The sequence below is a fragment of the Furipterus horrens genome, unplaced genomic scaffold (assembly GCF_987537825.1).
Source record: "Furipterus horrens unplaced genomic scaffold, mFurHor1.1.pri manual_scaffold_30, whole genome shotgun sequence".
In the NCBI taxonomy this organism is placed as follows: Eukaryota; Metazoa; Chordata; class Mammalia; order Chiroptera; family Furipteridae; genus Furipterus; species Furipterus horrens.
Genome location: NW_028327200.1, coordinates 158,677 through 176,092, shown reverse-complemented (window position 1 = coordinate 176,092; position 17,416 = coordinate 158,677). Strand labels below are relative to the sequence as shown.

At 41.7% G+C, this 17,416-nt stretch overlaps 1 protein-coding gene across 1 annotated transcript in view; it reads right to left on the bottom strand.

Annotated features, from left to right (window-relative positions):
* Positions 1-17,008, bottom strand: part of LOC149990066 (A-kinase anchor protein 4-like) — an 86,890-nt gene extending 69,882 nt beyond the window's left edge. The window contains exon 1 of the mRNA XM_090265680.1: positions 16,949-17,008. Coding sequence (XP_090121806.1) covers positions 16,949-17,008 — 60 coding nt within the window. The remainder of the gene's footprint in view (positions 1-16,948) is intronic.
* Positions 17,009-17,416: the final 408 nt, after the last annotated feature.

Sequence of the window (17,416 nt, the reverse complement as noted above, 5' to 3'; positions counted from 1 at the left end):
TCTGCTATGGACAGAAAGAAGTCCTACCCTTCTCTTAACTCAGGTGTAGTTTTTCCCTTATGCGATCCCTTTGCCAACCAGGAGGAGCCGTGACCATCTGTACCATCGGTAATAGGCTTGAGAATCGTGGACCCAACTATGTTCATTAAAGCAGTTCATAACTTGAGTGTAATAGCACTCTCTCAGAATCACAAGTCAATACTGTATGCACAGTGGACCACCCAAGAGACCCAGTAGAAATCACAACTATAGGTGTTCCCATAACAGGGATGTAGACCTCAGACAGGGTTGTACATGAAGCAATCCTGTGAACAGGCTTCAGTCCTCTGGGACAGCAATTATGGAGGCAATCACTTCAGTTTTGAGCAAGAGAGGTGTTCGCCAGCTACAATCATTCTGCGCAGACTGGATGATGTTTCAGTTCTTTCAAAGTTACATCAGCATAAGGCTCCCTGGATCTCAAACATCAGGCAACCATAATGCCCCAAGAATATTAATAAAGCTCCTGTAATCAATACTAAAATAAAATGGAGACCCATGAACTGCTTCAATAATAAAACAATACTTATAAAGGAGCTCAGTGAGCAGCAAAAGAACACAGGTAGATAACTAAAACTCAGGAAAACAAGATACACAAAATGAGAAATTTTCAAAAGAAACAGAAAATGTAAGATAGAATCAAAAATAAATCCTGGAGGGGAGCTGAACTAAAAATATACAATAGAGACCCACCTTGAGCATCTGTCTCACCGAGGAGGGGTGTCAATAGAGGGGCCTGAAGCTAGAGCCCCAACTCCCCACCTCACAGCTCATCCCACACCCCTCCACCCTAGGAGTGCAGGACCCTGAGGAGCTTCATGTCCATGAACAAAATTTTAACAGGTTTGCAGGTCGTGCCAGTTTATCTCTTAAAAAAGATGTGGGAGAGACAAGAGAAAGATGGTGGCAGAGTAAATAGCAGTGTGGTCTGCCTGCTCCCATCGCGGAAGGACTTGGAGTATACACATGGAGCAGAGAGTGAGTGAGAGCAGCTTTCAGAGAGGGCGAACAGGGATGGGAGTGTGGGAACAGCGTGGGAGAGGCCAGTAACCATGGCCTGCACTCTGCAAGCAGAGTCACTGGGCTTCGTAGCCCAGCACCTCTGATGTACCAAAAGGGGCAGCTGCTGACCGGCTCATTAGCCGGGAGCTGCTTGGAAACTGCACTACCACCGTAGGCGTCCTGACCAGCGACATCCGGGAATGGAGTCAGCCAGAAGGTTTGGTGAAACAGTCGGAGGCACAGGAACACAGAGGCCAGCCCTGACTGCAAGGAACTGTGTGGATTAAGACTTGGTAGGGACCCCCGGGGCGGGCAGCCCTGCGCCCATGGGCGCATGCGCACAGAGGCTCTGCCAGACACAAATGCAGAACTGAGCTACAGAGAGGGATGCACATGGGGGAAACCTGAGGGACAACCTGGGATTTGGTAGGGACCATGGTCTGGCAGCCCTGTACCCACGAGCATGCACACACAAAGGTTCTGCCAGACAAAAACACAGACAGACCAGTGCTGCACTTTGGAAGCCACACAGAGACTTTTTTGGAAAAGGAGAGGAAAAAAGGCCCAAGACTGGGCAAGGACTATGGGCATGCACACCAGCTCATCGGCAGAGTAGAGTTGCTAAACAAAAATGAAGAGCACTACAGGGTACCACAGAACCAGTGGAGGGGGAGACCCCAACTCAGTGCAGGTCATAGCAGAGAGCTGTGGCAGACTCACGAGCGAGAGAATAGCAGCCCTAGAATTTAGCTATATCTCCTCACAGACAGAGAGCCGGAAAGGAAGATATGAAACCCATGGAACTCTGACCAGGGCCAGATCCAGAAAGAGATGAAAGCAGTAAAAACCAGATATTACTGGGGAAAATTCCACCATGGTATTTTTCGTGAGTTATTGTTTGTCCTCTCAGTTTATGCATTTTAAGTCACTATATCAGTCGTTATATTATAGTTTATTCCAAACATCATATGTTGCTCCCCCCTTGTATTACCCCACCTTAACCTCCAATCTCCTCTTCTTACTTTGGTCTTAAATTCTATCTTCTCTCCTATTTCTCTCATTCTGTAAGCTTAAATATGAAAAAAAATATTTTCCTCTCTTAGCATGGTTTTCACTCCTCATTCTTAGTATATCATCTCAGATTCACTTCCCTCACCTTTGGGCATCTCTTAAACTTTTCTTTCTTTCTTTTTACCCTCTTAGTCCCATCCCACTTATATCAACCATAGCCCAAAGGTTGTACTGGGGGAAAGCTCTTTCTTTGGTCTGTTTCCTACCTTCTCTCCCTCTTATTCTTATTCTTCTTTATGGTTTTTGTTTGCCTTGTTCATGCTCCCTCTTGCACTAAATATATAACATATAACTTCTGTATAAACGTAATACTATACACTTCGACTCTCTCACTTCATTCTACCCTCTCTGTCCCTTTTTCAACATACAATGTAAATATTACTTACTGTCTCACATTGCCGTGTCCCTACTCACTACTATTATTACTCCTCCACTTTCCCTCTCAAAAGTCATCTTCCTTTCAGTTAGCCAACTCTTATCTGCTTTTCCTTTAGTATAATAGTCTTAATCTCTTTACATCTATGTTAATGCTACCTCATTTGCTGCTGCTACAGTGATTATGGGTGGGGGAATCTTTTGAGGGCATGGGTTTCTTGCCAGGGTTGTTTGTTTGTGTTTTAACATCATCTCCACAAAAGAATTGAACATGTGGTGGGAAGAGTGACTCTCAACTAGTGAGAGGAAAGGTTCCCCAAAAGAGCAATAGAACAACCACAAACACTGAAATACCACCAGACAGCCTAAACACACAGCATAAAGGGAATTCCAAGAGCATCAAGCTCAGGAGATCGAAGAGACTGCAACACTGAATCCCCCAGGTCTCCTATTAACGAAGGTCATACCATGAAGGCAGGAAGTCAAAGCAGACAAATCTAAGAAATAAAAACAAACAAGAAGAGGCACCTAAAATGGGGAGACAAAGAAACGAACCCCCAATGGGAACAAATAAAGGAGGAATAGCCAGAAAAAGAGCTAGATGAAACAGAGGCGAGCAAACTATCAGACATGGAATTCAAAAGAATGGTTATAAGGAAGCTCAATAAACTTGACAAACTCAGAGAAAACTACAACGAACTCCAAGGGAATTGCAGAAAAACTCCAGGGAAACTATAAAGAACTCCAGGGAAGCTATAAGGAACTTACTGAGAACTACGCCAGCATTAAAAAGGACATAGAAACTAGTTATAAGAGCCAGGAGGAAATGAAGAATACAAGTTATGAACTGAAGAGCACAGTAGAAGGAATCAAAAGCAGGCTAGAGGAAGTAGAGGATTGGATCAGCGAGCTGGAGGACAAGGTAGAAAAAAATTCCCAGACAGTGCAACGGCAACAACAACAACAACAACAACAAAACACTGAAAAAGAATGAAGAAGGTATAAGAGAGCTTCAGGACAACATGAAACATAACACTATCCATATCATAGGGATACCAGAGGGAGAAGAAGGGGAGCAAGGGATAGAAAGCGTGTTTAAAAAGGGAATGACAGAAAACTTCCCTGACTTGAGGAGAGGAAGACATCATGCAAGTCCAAGAAGCACAGATGGTCCGAATGAAGATTAACCCAAAGAGGCTCACGCCAAGACTCATCGTAATTAAAATGGCAACATTCAAAGGCAAAGAGAGAATCCTAAAGGCAGCAAGAGAGAAACAGTCAATAACACACAAAGGAGCTCCAATAAGACTATCAGTGGAATTCTCAACAGAAACACTACAAGCCAGAAAGGGATGGCAAAACATATTTCAAGCAATGAAAAAAAAGGCCTACAACCAAGACTGCTCTACCCAGCGAGGCTCTCAGTCAAGATGGAAGGTCAAATAAGGAGTTTCCCAGGCAAAAGAAAACTAAAAGAATAAACTTCCACCAAACTGGCATTGCAAGAGATGCTAAAGAGACTGCTTTAAGAAGGTGAAGAAAAAGAGAAAGAGAGAAGAAGAAAGGTACAAAGGGGGGGGAGCACAATGAATAAGTAACTATCTATAATAACCTTAAAAGTAAATAGATTAAATGTTCCAATAAAAAGGCATAGGGTAGCTGAGTGGATAAGAAAACATGACCCACATATATACTGTCTACAAGAGACCCACCTCAGAACAAAAGATCTACACAGACTAAAAATGAAGGGATGGAAAAAAGTATTTCAAGAAAACAGACATAAAAAAAAAAAAGCGGGGATAGCAATACTTATATCAGACAAAATAGATTTCACAACAAAGGCCATAAAGAGAGACAGAGAAGGACATTTCATAATACTTAAAGGAACAACACATCAAGGAGATATAACCCTGGTAAACATATATGCACCAACATAGGACCACCCAAATATATAAAGAAAATCTTGCAAGACTATGAGGAGAGTATCAACAGCAACACAGTCATAGTAGAGAATTTTAACACCTTGTTATCACCAGTGGACAGATCTTCAAGCAAAGAAGCACCAAGGATATTGAGGCATTGAACAACACTCTAGGTCAAATGAACTTAGTTGATATATATAGAGCCTTTCACACCAGAGAAGCAAAATATACATTCTTGTCAAGTGCACATGGAACATTTTCAAAGAGAGACCACATGGTAGGACACAAAACAAGCCTCAACAAATTCAAGAAAATTGAAATTATATCAAGCATCTTCTCAGATCACAATGGCTTAAAATTGGAAATCAACCTCAAGGGAAAAACTCAAAAACACTTAAACACGTGGCGAATGAATAACATGATATTAAGTAATGAATGGGTTAACAATGACATCAAGGAAGAAATCAAGAAGTTTCTGGAAACAAATGATGATGAATACACAACAGCCCCAAACCTATGGGACACAGCAAAATCAGTCCTGAGAGGGAAGTTCATAGCAATACAGGCTTACCGAAAAAGGACAGAGGAATCCCCAATAAAAAATCTAACCCTACACCTACAAGAACTAGAGGAACAACAACAAACAAAGCCCAGAGTGAGAAGAAGGAAGGAAAACATCAAGACCAGAGCAGAATTAAATGACATAAAGACTCAACAAACAATTCAAAACATCAATAAAACCAGGAGCTGGTTCTTTGAAAAGACAAACAAAATTGACAAACCTTTAACCAGGCTCATCAAGAAAAAAAGAGAGAGAACCCAAATGAACAAAATCAAAACTGAAAGAGGAAAAATCACAACTGATACCACAGAAATACAAAAGATTATAAGAAATTAGTACAAACAACTATGTGAAAAGAGATAGGAATGATATGAAACCTGGATGAAATGGACAAATGTCCGGAAACATATCATCTTCCAAAACTGAATCAAGAAGAAACAGGAAGCCTAAGTAGACCAATAACCAAGTGTGAAATTGAAGCAGTAATCCAAAAACTCCCGGCACACAAAAGCCTTGGACTGGATGGCTTTACAGGTAAGTTTTACAACACATTCAGGGGAGAACTAACTCCTATCCTTCTCAAACTACTCCCAAAAATCCAAGAAGAGGGAAGACTCCCAAAATCTTTCTATGAAGCCAGTACTACCCCAATTCCAAAACCAGGTCAAGACACAACAAAGGAAGAAAACTACAGGCCAATATCGCTGATGTACATCGATGCTAAAATCCTCAACAAAATATTGACAAACCGGATCCAGCAGCACATTAAAAAGGTCGTCCACCACGAGCAAGTGGGATTCATCCCAGGCATGCAAGGATAGTTTAATATTCACAAATCAATAAACATAATGCACCACATAAACAAAACGAAAGACAAAAAAAAAAAATCACATGATCATATCCATAGATGCTGACAAAGCATTTGATAAAGTAAAACACCCATTTTGATGAAGACACTCAGAAAAATGGGAATTGAGGGAGCATACCTCGACATAAATAAAGGCCGTATACGAGAAACCTGAAGCCAACATCGTATTCAATGGGCAAAAACTGAAACATTCCCCCTAAGATCAGGAACAAGACAAGGATGTCCACTTTCTCCTCTCTTATTCAACATAGTTTTGGAAGTCCAAGTTACAGCAATCAGAGAAGAAAAATAAATAAAAGGCATCCAAACTGGAAAAGAGGAAGTAAAGCTATCATTATTTGCAGATGACATGATAGTGTACATAGAAAGCCTTATAGATTCCACCAAAAAACTACTCTGCCTAATAAGTGAATTTGGCAAAATAGCAGGGTACAAAGTCAATATTCAGAAATCAAAGGCATTTCTGTACACCAACAATAAAATGTTAGAAATAGAAACTAGAATAAAACCCATTTGCTATAGCAACAAGGAAAATAAAGTACTTAGGAATAAACTTAACCAAGAAGGTAAAAGACCTGTACTCGGGAAACTACAGAACACTGAAGAAAGAAATTAAGGAAGATACTGATAAATGGAAGCATATACCATGTTCACGGATGGGAAGAATCAACATCATTAAAATGTCCATACTACCCAAAGCAATTTATAGATTTAACACAATCCCTATTAAAATATCAACGACATATTTCACACACCTAGAATAACTACTTCTAAAATTTATAGGGAACCAAAAAAGACCACGAATAGTTGCAGCAATCTTGAGGAAGAAGAACACAGTAGGAGGACTCACAATGCCTGATATCAAACTGTACTACAAAGCCACGGTGATCACGACAGTCTGGTACTGGCATAAGAACAGAAATATAAATCAGTGGCACATAGAGAGCCCAGAAATAAACCCACGTCTCTATGGTCAACTAATATTTGACATATGGGGAAGAAACATAAAATGGAGTGAAAAGAGCCTCTCCAACAAATGGTGCTGGGAGAACTGGACAGGGACATACAAAAAAATGAAACTAGACCACCAACTTACACCACACACGAGAATAAACTCAGGATGGATCAAAGACTTAAATGTAAGCCGTGACACCATAAAAGTCCTAGAGGAAAACATAGGCAGGGAAATCTCAGATACTCAATGTAGCAACATTTTCACCAACATATTTCCTAGAGCAAAGAGGAAACAAAGGGGAGCACATCAAACTAAAGAGTTTCTGCTCGGCAAAAGAAAACATCAGCAAGATGAAAAGTGAACCAACCATATGGGAAAACATACTTGCCAATGTTACCTCAGACAAGGGTTTGATCTCCAAAATATATAAAGAACTTATAAGGGTTGGTGAAATATGGGGTGGTCTTCGGGCTTCACTTTAAAACTGGATTCTCTTTTCTATCCTAATGGCTTGGACATAAAGCGCCCAGAGGTGTGTGTGTGTGGGGGGGGGACTAAAATACTCCCCTCAGCCCAAAATTAGTACAGTGGACAAAAGGGCTTCGGACAGGTGTGATGTGTCTTGCACACCCTCTGTGAAAAAAGCCTTTTTCTTTTTCCTAAAGTGGCACATGGAAAAATTGTCTTCGGTAAAGATTTATTTCATTTACTTACAGCACATGGGCATGAGGACTAAGGGAGTAGGAGGTGAGCAGATTGGAAAGGTGCCTGGCAAGCACACAGTAGGTCTGCAATAAATATTAGCCAAGCAGGATTTCTTGGGCTGTATCCTGAGCCCCATTCTCTCTCCTCCCTACACCCTTCCTCTCACTTCTATTCTCTCCCAGAACTTTGACTTCTTCTGTAATGATTCCCAAATGTATTTGCAGCATGGAATTCTTTCCTGAGTTTCACATTCCTGTAGCCATATGTCCCTTGTTAATAATAAATATAAAGTTTATGAATAAACCATGTTGATTGCTAATAAGCCCTCTTCCCTTAGAAGCAGCACTTACAAGAATGTTCTTGACTTTTTATTTGAGCCAGCCCAAGTTTATTTATTTGAACAGTCCACTTCAACACAGGTGTCCAGCTCTAGTTGTAAACTGGGAGAGGAACATGAAAGGTTGGGGAAGGAAATTAACAGTGTGTGTAGGACTGCCTCTGAATTTCTGCTTGTTATCCAAAGCAGGTGTATATTCAAAGATAGCTCTACCCTTCAACCCTTATCACCTTCCTACCACAAAGTCATGAACACTGGGATTGTTGAGAGTGTGGTCAAACATGTGATCTCAAGGACCCTGACAACAGGCTATAAATGCTCCAGAACAGGAGACATATTCTGGTGATAAATAGCTACCTGGCACTTTGTTAAGGCTCCACATGCCTTAACCCACTTAAACATCATTATCAACTCCAAGGTGAGTGCTGACAATAGTCACATTTTCAGGTGGGTTCACGCTGGAATAGTAAAAGTTGCTCAAGATTACACAGCTAGAAAGTAGAGGAACAAGAATATGAACACGTACTGTCATACTCCAGAGCCTCACTCTGTTCATCAAGGTTCCTTAACCCCAGCACGAGTGACATTTGGAGCCAGAAACCTGTGCTGTGGAGGACCTCTTGTACACTGTAGGATGTTTAGCAACACCACTGGCCTCTACCCACTAAATGTCAAAAGCAAACCCCAAGTGGTGACAATCAAAAATGTCTCCAACATTGCCCAATGCCTCCTAGGGAGTAAAATTACCTCCCATTGAGAATCCCTGCTATAGATGGGAGTGGGCTAGTTTAGAGATTAAATAAGTTGCCGATCAATGATAACTAGTAAAGAGTCCAACCTGTATTCAAACCTAGCATGACTTGATGCCATATATTATGGCATATTAATCAATATGGCAGAAAAAACAAGAGCCTCCTCCACCACCACCCCCCAAAAAAAGAAAGAAAGGAGGAATAAAAGAAAATAAATAAGATGATTCTTTTCAAATGATTTGCTATTGTTTAAAGCAAAAGAAAGAGAACAGAAGTAGTCCCTAAAGACTGTTAAAGAAACAGACTGTCAAAGATTGTTTTAAGAAAAAGAGTCTCTAATGTACTTAAACTTAACTAAGAGTACGCAGGAACATTCTATGAAGCAGTGTTTCCCAGACTCAGCTGTGTATTATAACGTCCCAGGGAGCTTTAAAAATACTGATATGAGTCCCAGCCCCAGGAGATTCTCATTTAATTGGTCTAGGATGTGGCCAGTGTTTAGGGATTTTTAAAGCTCTCCATGTGTTGCCCGCATGAATCCAAAGCTAAGAACCACTGCTATAAACAATTAAACTAACCTTATCAATTATGCATATTAAATTGATTATATTTCTTTAGCTTAATAGAAAACCAAATGGTTACTTAATAAACTGACTGTGTACACTATTCTCAACATCCATTGAGCTACTGATCATCAAATTTGAAGACATCCATAGCATTCTATAGCCAGAAGGGAAGTATTCTCTAGTTCCTAACCTTTGGGCCATCTAGCCTCCCATCATTATTTGCAATAGAAAATGAGCAAAAAAACTTGGAAAGGATATTTGTTATTTCATAATTTTTACAACATCGTAAAAACAAATTTTAGTTATTGGATAAAATCTGGTTTAGAATGGTTTTGAGGCTCTAAACATTCTTTTTATTATTCCAATATGTTTGACTGAGTGGTTTTTTCTAAAAGTTAACCTTGTCTCTACTATCATGAATAATCTAGAACTCAGTAGATGCATCAGTTTCTAATATGTGATTTATTCAGATGACAATAGGGCCTTATAGGTTTTCGTTAAGATAGTCTTCAAACTATGGAAATGATAACCATTTTTCTCAATGAGCTTTCTGTCACAAAGACCAGGGAATCTTGTCTAATATGAACATAACCCTGCTGTTCACTCCAAGTATACTTCTTTTCCTTCCCTGGGCAATCTACACCTGCACATAAGCAATAAAACAGTGTGTGCGTTCTGATCATTTCTCCAATACCGATGACCATTTCTAATCACACTGGACAAAAACTTGTCTAGCAATTTGCATTGATTCTTAGAAGACGGTCATTTCTCAAACACGCATCTAAATGTAGGTCATTTCTCACATACTGATCCATGGAATCTGCAAGGTTCTTCAGAATTAAACAAAAGAAACCAAAAATTATGTCCCGTTACAAGTTATCTTTCAATCACTACTCTGAAGATTAAGGGGTGGGTTTGCTTATTCTGTTTTGTGGTTTTTGCCCATTTTGTTGGGGCTTTTTTGGAGTAAGAAGAAGGCTGGGAAGTATAAAAACCTTTCCCCAGCCCTGTAAGTTTATAAATACCTTTCAAGAGTTGGATGGAGCTCAATAAGCTATGGTAGAAATGCTCTTCAAAAGAGTCTATACTTCCGTAATGGCTACCATTACATTGGAGCCTTACTTTAGACACCAGAACTCAAAATAGCACTGACTCTGGGTAGCAGCAATATCTGAATTTATCTAACACCTAGATTCCCAAAGAGTTATGTGTAATTTAATTACATTTAATTCTGTTTTACTTATACAAACGGTCCACTATATCCTGCAGTTAACTCTTTCATTTAAAACAGATGAGGGCAGAGAGCACAAATGCTTACTTCTTTTGAGTCTCCATTGCATCTAGTAACCTGGTTTATGTTTAAAATATGCTTTTGTGTTCAAAATACGTGCTATTTCTTGGTTGTCAGAGGTAAATGATTCTTGCATCACAAATGATTATTCTCTAATTTCTGCTTTTCCTTGTTCCATTGCTCCTTCTAAACTAGAGAGAAATTTAGACCAGGATAAAGCCTATGAATGGAAAGGATGAAGTGACAAGGAAAAAGAATGGTGCAGATGTGAGCGTGGGTTTTTTGATGACTGTTGATTACTTGACTCTGGCTTTCAGTTTCCATCGATTGGTTGGGGTCGACTGGATTGACTACCATTATGCTTTGTTTCTGAGAGTGAGCATTTTATTTTCCGTGCAGCAGCATGCCCCTCGTGCATAGGTCATTTCCCTGAGACCTCAAGTATCCAGGAAACAGCCAAGAGCTAGGAAATAAGTCTGAACACTTCTGAGCATCCAAAATAGATATGGCCATTTCCCCACTGTCCAAAACCTTACATAAAGTGGTAAGCCCTTTAGAGCTCCCTGCACGTAATTCTCGTAAACTGAACTGTGTGAGTTTCTAACAAGGCATGTTAGAAGCAGCACATTTGTTAGGAGGTTTGCAAAAATAAGGCTGCCAAAGCCTGAGACACTGGCAACCACGAAATGGCACCTGAGAGACAGCAAGAGAGAAAAAGACCAAACAACAGCAACAAGATAGAAAGCCTGACAAAACAAGAACCAAGGAATCAAAACTCAGATATCTGATCATGCCTTGTAGAGGCAAATAACCCTGTAGTTGGACTGCATGTAAGGGCAACATTGTATTCTAATGGGGAGAGATTGAGTCATGGTGACAAAACTGAGAAAGCCAAGAGTAAGATACACCCAGGAAACTGTTGGAGGGGGCAGAAAAGTATGCAATATGCTTTAGATCTATAGCCAACATCGTTTTGCAGTTGTTTTTGTGTTTAAGTGAGCGAAGATCATGGGGGGAAATGATATCTTAATTCTTAACCAGTTAACAGTTTTTAACAAAAAACCCATTCTTATTTAAATGATTTAAATAAGTCATTTAAATATGCCACATCCTCCGTAACATGCTGGATACATTAGGCATTACTGTATTTCGAGCAAAGCATGAAAATCTCTTTAGAAGTGTCGTGTTCTACGAAGTGTCACCATTACAGCAATGGAAGGAGAGACAGAGAGAGAAAGAGATACAGAGAGACAGAGATTCCAAGTTCTGTCAGGGTTATTACAGTTCCATCTTCCTTGCGTTTCTTTTCCAGCCACATGTGCTTTCCATTTTGACATAGTTACTAACACAATATTTAATTCATTCTGCTTTTATTTTATTTACTATCCACCAGACTTATCTTTCCATGTACCTCCATAATAGTCACAATTTTCGTTTTGATGGCTGCCATGTTCCTAAATTGCTTCCAACTTCACTAATTATCCATAAGAACTAGTGTAATAAATAAACATCTATACATATATAGCTATTATGTGCTTTTGTAGTTCTGAATTACAAATGTACCTAAGGTAGAGTAAGAAACGTACCTGAAGAGTGACCAGCTTTACAAGACTGTGGTAAAAATAAGGTCAAAACACTAATCAAAGCCCTCCTCCTAAGATTAGCAGTAATCTAACCCCTGGAGATCTGTTCTCCCACTGCTCTGCATTGCCCAAGATCCTGGGGATTCATTCAAATTCTTCACTGAGAGAAAACTAGGTACTTACACCATCTGGCGGACACTTCGTGACACTGCTTCAGTTAGTCCTGTACCGTGGCCCCGACGACCCCATGCACCTCATGGGCAACATGCACGGCTCTTATACTGGGAACACTCCTTGCCCACCTGTGAAGGGGGCCCGGTGGGCATTAGCATTCCTCTACTAACAGAAGAACACAGAGAAGCTCTGAGAAGTGGTTCCCTGACCAAGGCGTCACAACCAGTAAGGGACAAAGGCAAATGTTTCATCCCCTAAAACAAACCGTTGTCCATTTCATCACATGATCTCATCATGCCAAGCAAAATCTGAAAATATTGGTGGGGGGGCACTATTCACCTGATTTTTTAACTGTGAGGGACACACTGTACCATATATATAGGTCTGCTTCTGTATCATAACTTTTAAAATATCTTGTGAAAACAGAAAACATACCATATGTGAAATGATGCTCCAAAACACCCTTACACATTATTGGGCTCAAATAATTTTAGTCAGTTGAAATTAACAGTGTTATTCTTTTCCTTTTCATTGAATATATTGGGGTGACACTGGTTAACAAAATTATACAGGTCTCAGGCGCACGGTTCTACAGCACATCATCTGTACACTGTATTGTGTGTTCACCACCCCAAGTCAAGTCTCCTTCCATCACCAGGTACCCTCTTTGCCCTCCTCCACCTCCCTAGACCTTCTCCCCCTTGGAAATCACACTGTTGTTGGTGTCCATGAGGTTTTTTCCTCTCTCCTATTTGCTCAGTCCCTCTACCCAGCCACCCAACCACCCCCAGACAGCTGTCATCCTGCTCTCCATCTATGAGTCTGTCTCTATTTTGCTTGTTAGTTCAGTTTGTTCATTACATTCCACATAAGAGTGAAATCGTATGGTAATACTTAGAGATTAACATAAAAAACAACGTGAAAGAATCGAGTTGGAAATGCAGTCTCCAAACAACACATTATGGAACTTCAGATGTGTAGTTACACTCATTTCCATGTGATGATATGTCACTGCAGCCTATGGCTGTGAGATGAATTCACTTCCTATTTGCTTTTGAAAGTGTTTCTCCAGCAATAACTCTGTATAGCTGTGCCCTCTGCTGGATGGAAATGGGTACCACTTTGTGGAGCTGTGCAGAGATGTGGTGTGTTATAATTCCATCTATTTAGGCAGAAATTTTCATTACTTGAAGTCTGAGTAATATTTCATAAATTAGTTGGCTCCATCCCACGCCATTCCTCACTCATCTTTATAAGTTACCGGTAAAGAATCTCATCTACTGAAGATTCAAAATACTGTTAACGATTAGGTCAGTACTGTTTATCTGCTGATACTGACTTGTTACTTCCAAAAAAAGTACTCATGAATTAATATAATAACATAAATACAGATTAATCTTTTTGGAGTCTCCCGTGGTTCAAGAAAATGCATCATGAAGCCTCTCATTAGAGTATTTAAGTTTGCAAATATCCAAAGAACCACAAGTATCATCCCATTTAATTTCATTGGGCCATTAAGCAAGTGTTCATTCCCAGGTGGTATGCTATGTTTCAAAGACACAGAACCAAATAAGGCATAGCCCCAGTTCTCAGGAGTTTTACCATGGAACAGAAGATGCTGAGAAGGAAATGGACAATTGTGGAGTAACACACGTCATGAACACTGGGCATAGCTCAGATGCCCCTTCATTGAAGGACTTGCTTCAGCCTCAGAAAGCCACCTCACCCAACACCATGCCCCCTTCCCGGGGCTCCTGTCCAGTGACTGCTGCCTATGAGAGAACAAAGGCCCTGACATCTCAGTCTAACTTGGACAACTGAGAAAGGCCGTTTTAGCTCCTGAGATGCCTGCGGGTTCCACAGAGGCTGTTGTTAGGCCACATCCAAGTTCAACTCTTCTCTCTAGCCCAGTGCTTCTCAACTGGGGGTGATTTTGCAGCCCCCCTCCCCCAGCCGCATACTTGGCAATGTGGAAACAGTTCTGGTTGTCACAACTTGGGGAAGGAGAGTGGTGTGTGGGTGCTACTGACATCCAGAGGGTAGAGGACAGGGATGCTGCTAAACGTCCACAATTAGCAGCCCCACCGTAAAGCATTACCCATCTAGGTCAATATGCCAGCAGTTGAGAAATCCTGTCTACCCAGTCCTGCTTCTTTCATTTCCCTTTCATAGGTGTTGGCCCCGAGGTCATTCCTTAATAAACATCCTGCACACTAAATTCCGTTGTTGAGTCAGCGTTTGGAGGAACGGTTACAAAAGGATCTATAACAAGAACCCATTTTGGTTTTATATGTGTGTATATAAGCAAGAGAGTGGCATGTATGTGTTGAAATGTATTAGTATAACACAAACCTGGAAGGACATACTCTAAAGATGAAGAGCCGGTATTTTACAGTAATGGGACTGTGTCTTGTTTCCTTTTGTGCTTAAGTGCCTGGTTTCTGAGATTTGTGTATTTCTTCTTGTGATCTGTTCTGTGCAGAGAGCACATGTTACTTTTGCAACTTGGGGAGGGAAAGTGGGGTAATTGCAAAGAAAGAGGGCATGGCCAATAGTATCAAACATTGCAGAGAGGCCAAATAATGCCAGATAATAGCTAGGAAGAAGCCAGCAGAGAGCCTCGGGGAGGTGGCTGTAGAAGGCGAGGGAATCAAAGTAGGTCGTTTTCTACAGCAGTAGGACCACAAAGAGAAGTTGAAGAATAGAAGAGTAAGGTGCAGGAGATGAAAAGTCGACCAAACCGATTGCCAAGATCAGAGCCTGGACGAGATTGATGCAGACGCAAAAGGGGCTGGGGAGAAGACATGTGCTGATGTAAGACAGAGGTGTGTAATTGGGCAAGGTGCGTGTGAGGGCGTGGGTTTGGATGCCAAGAACACAAGAATGGATTGGCCCAGGCAGAAGCCAAGAGCCCTCTTCTTCTAAAACAAGACGCACGGTCATTACGGAGTTCAGATGGCAACACATTTTGAAGTGATAAATTCTGCAACTGGTCATCTTCAATTTTTCAGTAGGAGGTGAGGTCGTCCACTGAAAGAGCGTCTGGGTGGCGGGACAGGAGTTTGCCAGGAAGGTGAAACGGAAGGGAAACGAGCGACCCAAAGCCCTGCCTGAGAGGGCATGCTCCTAGGAAACTTACCTTTCCTTTACCCAGTTTCAAAGTAAAATCTCAGGAGTGTTAGCACTACCGACATCACCGAGGCCAGGGAACGGGCTCCCAACCAGCGCTTCTCTACAACACTCAGGTGGCAGAGGGCTCCCAGAGGGTCCTAAAAGGCCCACCTGGCAGGATCAGCCACACCTGTACATCTCCACGGGGCTTTTGGGCACTCAGTATCACAGTCTGGGATTATTCTGTGCTACTTCCTGCTTTAGGGAACGGTGTCTGAAGATTTCCTTGCCTTGCCGTGGGGTTTCAAGAAGCTGTACAACCTCTCGCCGGGTCTTCTGGCATATCTCAATCTGATCTCCAGCTGCTGGGACTTCTCCAGAGTATAAAAAAGAGGGCATGTCATGCTGCAGCTGGAGCCTCGTTTTCTCCTAGCTCTCCCGGACACACCTGTCCACCCCCAGGACACGCTGATATGAGATCATTGTTAGCATATGGTCTTAATAGAGCGTGGAATTTTTAGGTGCTTTGTTAAAAGAAATGGTTCTCAACTGGGAGTAATTTTGCCTCCATGCCAAGGGGAGATTCGGCCATTTTGCTGAACATCCTACAATGCACAGGGCAGCTTCCACAACGAAGAATGATCTGTCCCCAAATGTCAATAGTGCTGAGGGTGAAAAACCCTGCTTTAAAGAGTTCCTTATCTGCAAGGACCTTTTCTTTTTTAAAATCCTCACTCCAGGATATGTTTTTAGTGATGAGAGAGGGAGACGGAGAAGGAGAGGGAGAGGGAGAGAAGGAGAGAGATTGATTGGTTGCCTCCTGTATGCACCCCGACCAGGAATCAAATCTGCAACCTATTGGTGCAGGGGAGACACTCCATCAACTGGGCCACCCAGCCAGGGCTGCAAGGACCTTTTTAAAGTCTTCCTAAAACCCATATAAGGGTTATTTTTAATTTGAAATTAGTGTCTAAAATAAATCAAAGAAAATGCCAGATGAGAGTGACGAATGGTAGGATTTATAAATGTCCACAAGATGGCACTGAAACACAGACGAAAATTCAATCTTCTCCAGCCTCCATTTCAGAATGCAGTTTCTCACTCACCCTGGTCAGCTTTCTAGGGTAACAAAAGCCCATCCTTTTTCTAAAGGGCTTGTCACTTTTTTGTGCCTAGTGTTCCCTACCACCAGTATTTTCATGCAAGTGAATTAAAATGATTAATGACTAAAACTTAGCCTGGAACATAAAAAGAACAGGGCCACCTACTCGATCAGCTACAGAATTTGCGGGAGAATCTGCTAGCTTCTTGCCTTCTTTTTAGCTTAACATTTAGCTGGACACCTGGCTAGCAGACATTTTCAAGACTCCAGTACCCTTAGGATGGTCAAGTGACAAAGCTCTGGCCACAAGTGGGATTTAAGCAGAAGTGTTGTTGGAGACTTCTGGGTAATACCCTTAAAGAAGTGGTTCTCAACGGGGGGGGGTGACTTTGCCCCTAGGGGACATTTGGCCATGCCTGGGACATCTTTAATGGTCACAACTGGAGGATGCTAGTAACCTGTAGTGGGTAGAGCCCAGGGATGCTGCTAAATATCCTACAATGCACAGGACAGCCCCCCAAACACAGAATTACCCAGCTTCCAATGTAAATTGTGCCCCGGTGGGAAAATGCTACCTCAGAGGAACAGGGCATGCCACGGCTTCCCATACCTCTCTTCCCACTGGCTGTGACGGTACAGTGGTGCACCATCTTGGTCCATGTGGGCCAAGGCAACAAATCAGGGAGCATGAGGCTACAAGATAGGCGGCATCTGAGTCCCTGAGCCAGTGAATCTACCTTACCACTCTGAACACCTTCCACCCAGAGACAGAATATATACACACATACTCATGGCACTATAGTCCACATACTCGTAGTACTCCAGTAACTGCTCTACCTCAAACATATCTACTCTAGACCTGTCTGTTCTGCCTTACCCAGGAGGCCCTTGGCATTTTCTCCCTCCTACTTACCCCTATTTTTCTCATGGTCCTTCTCCCCTGATGTGGCCTCTTCCCTAAGGCAGATATTTCAACAGCCCCCAACTGATTTATCAGCCTC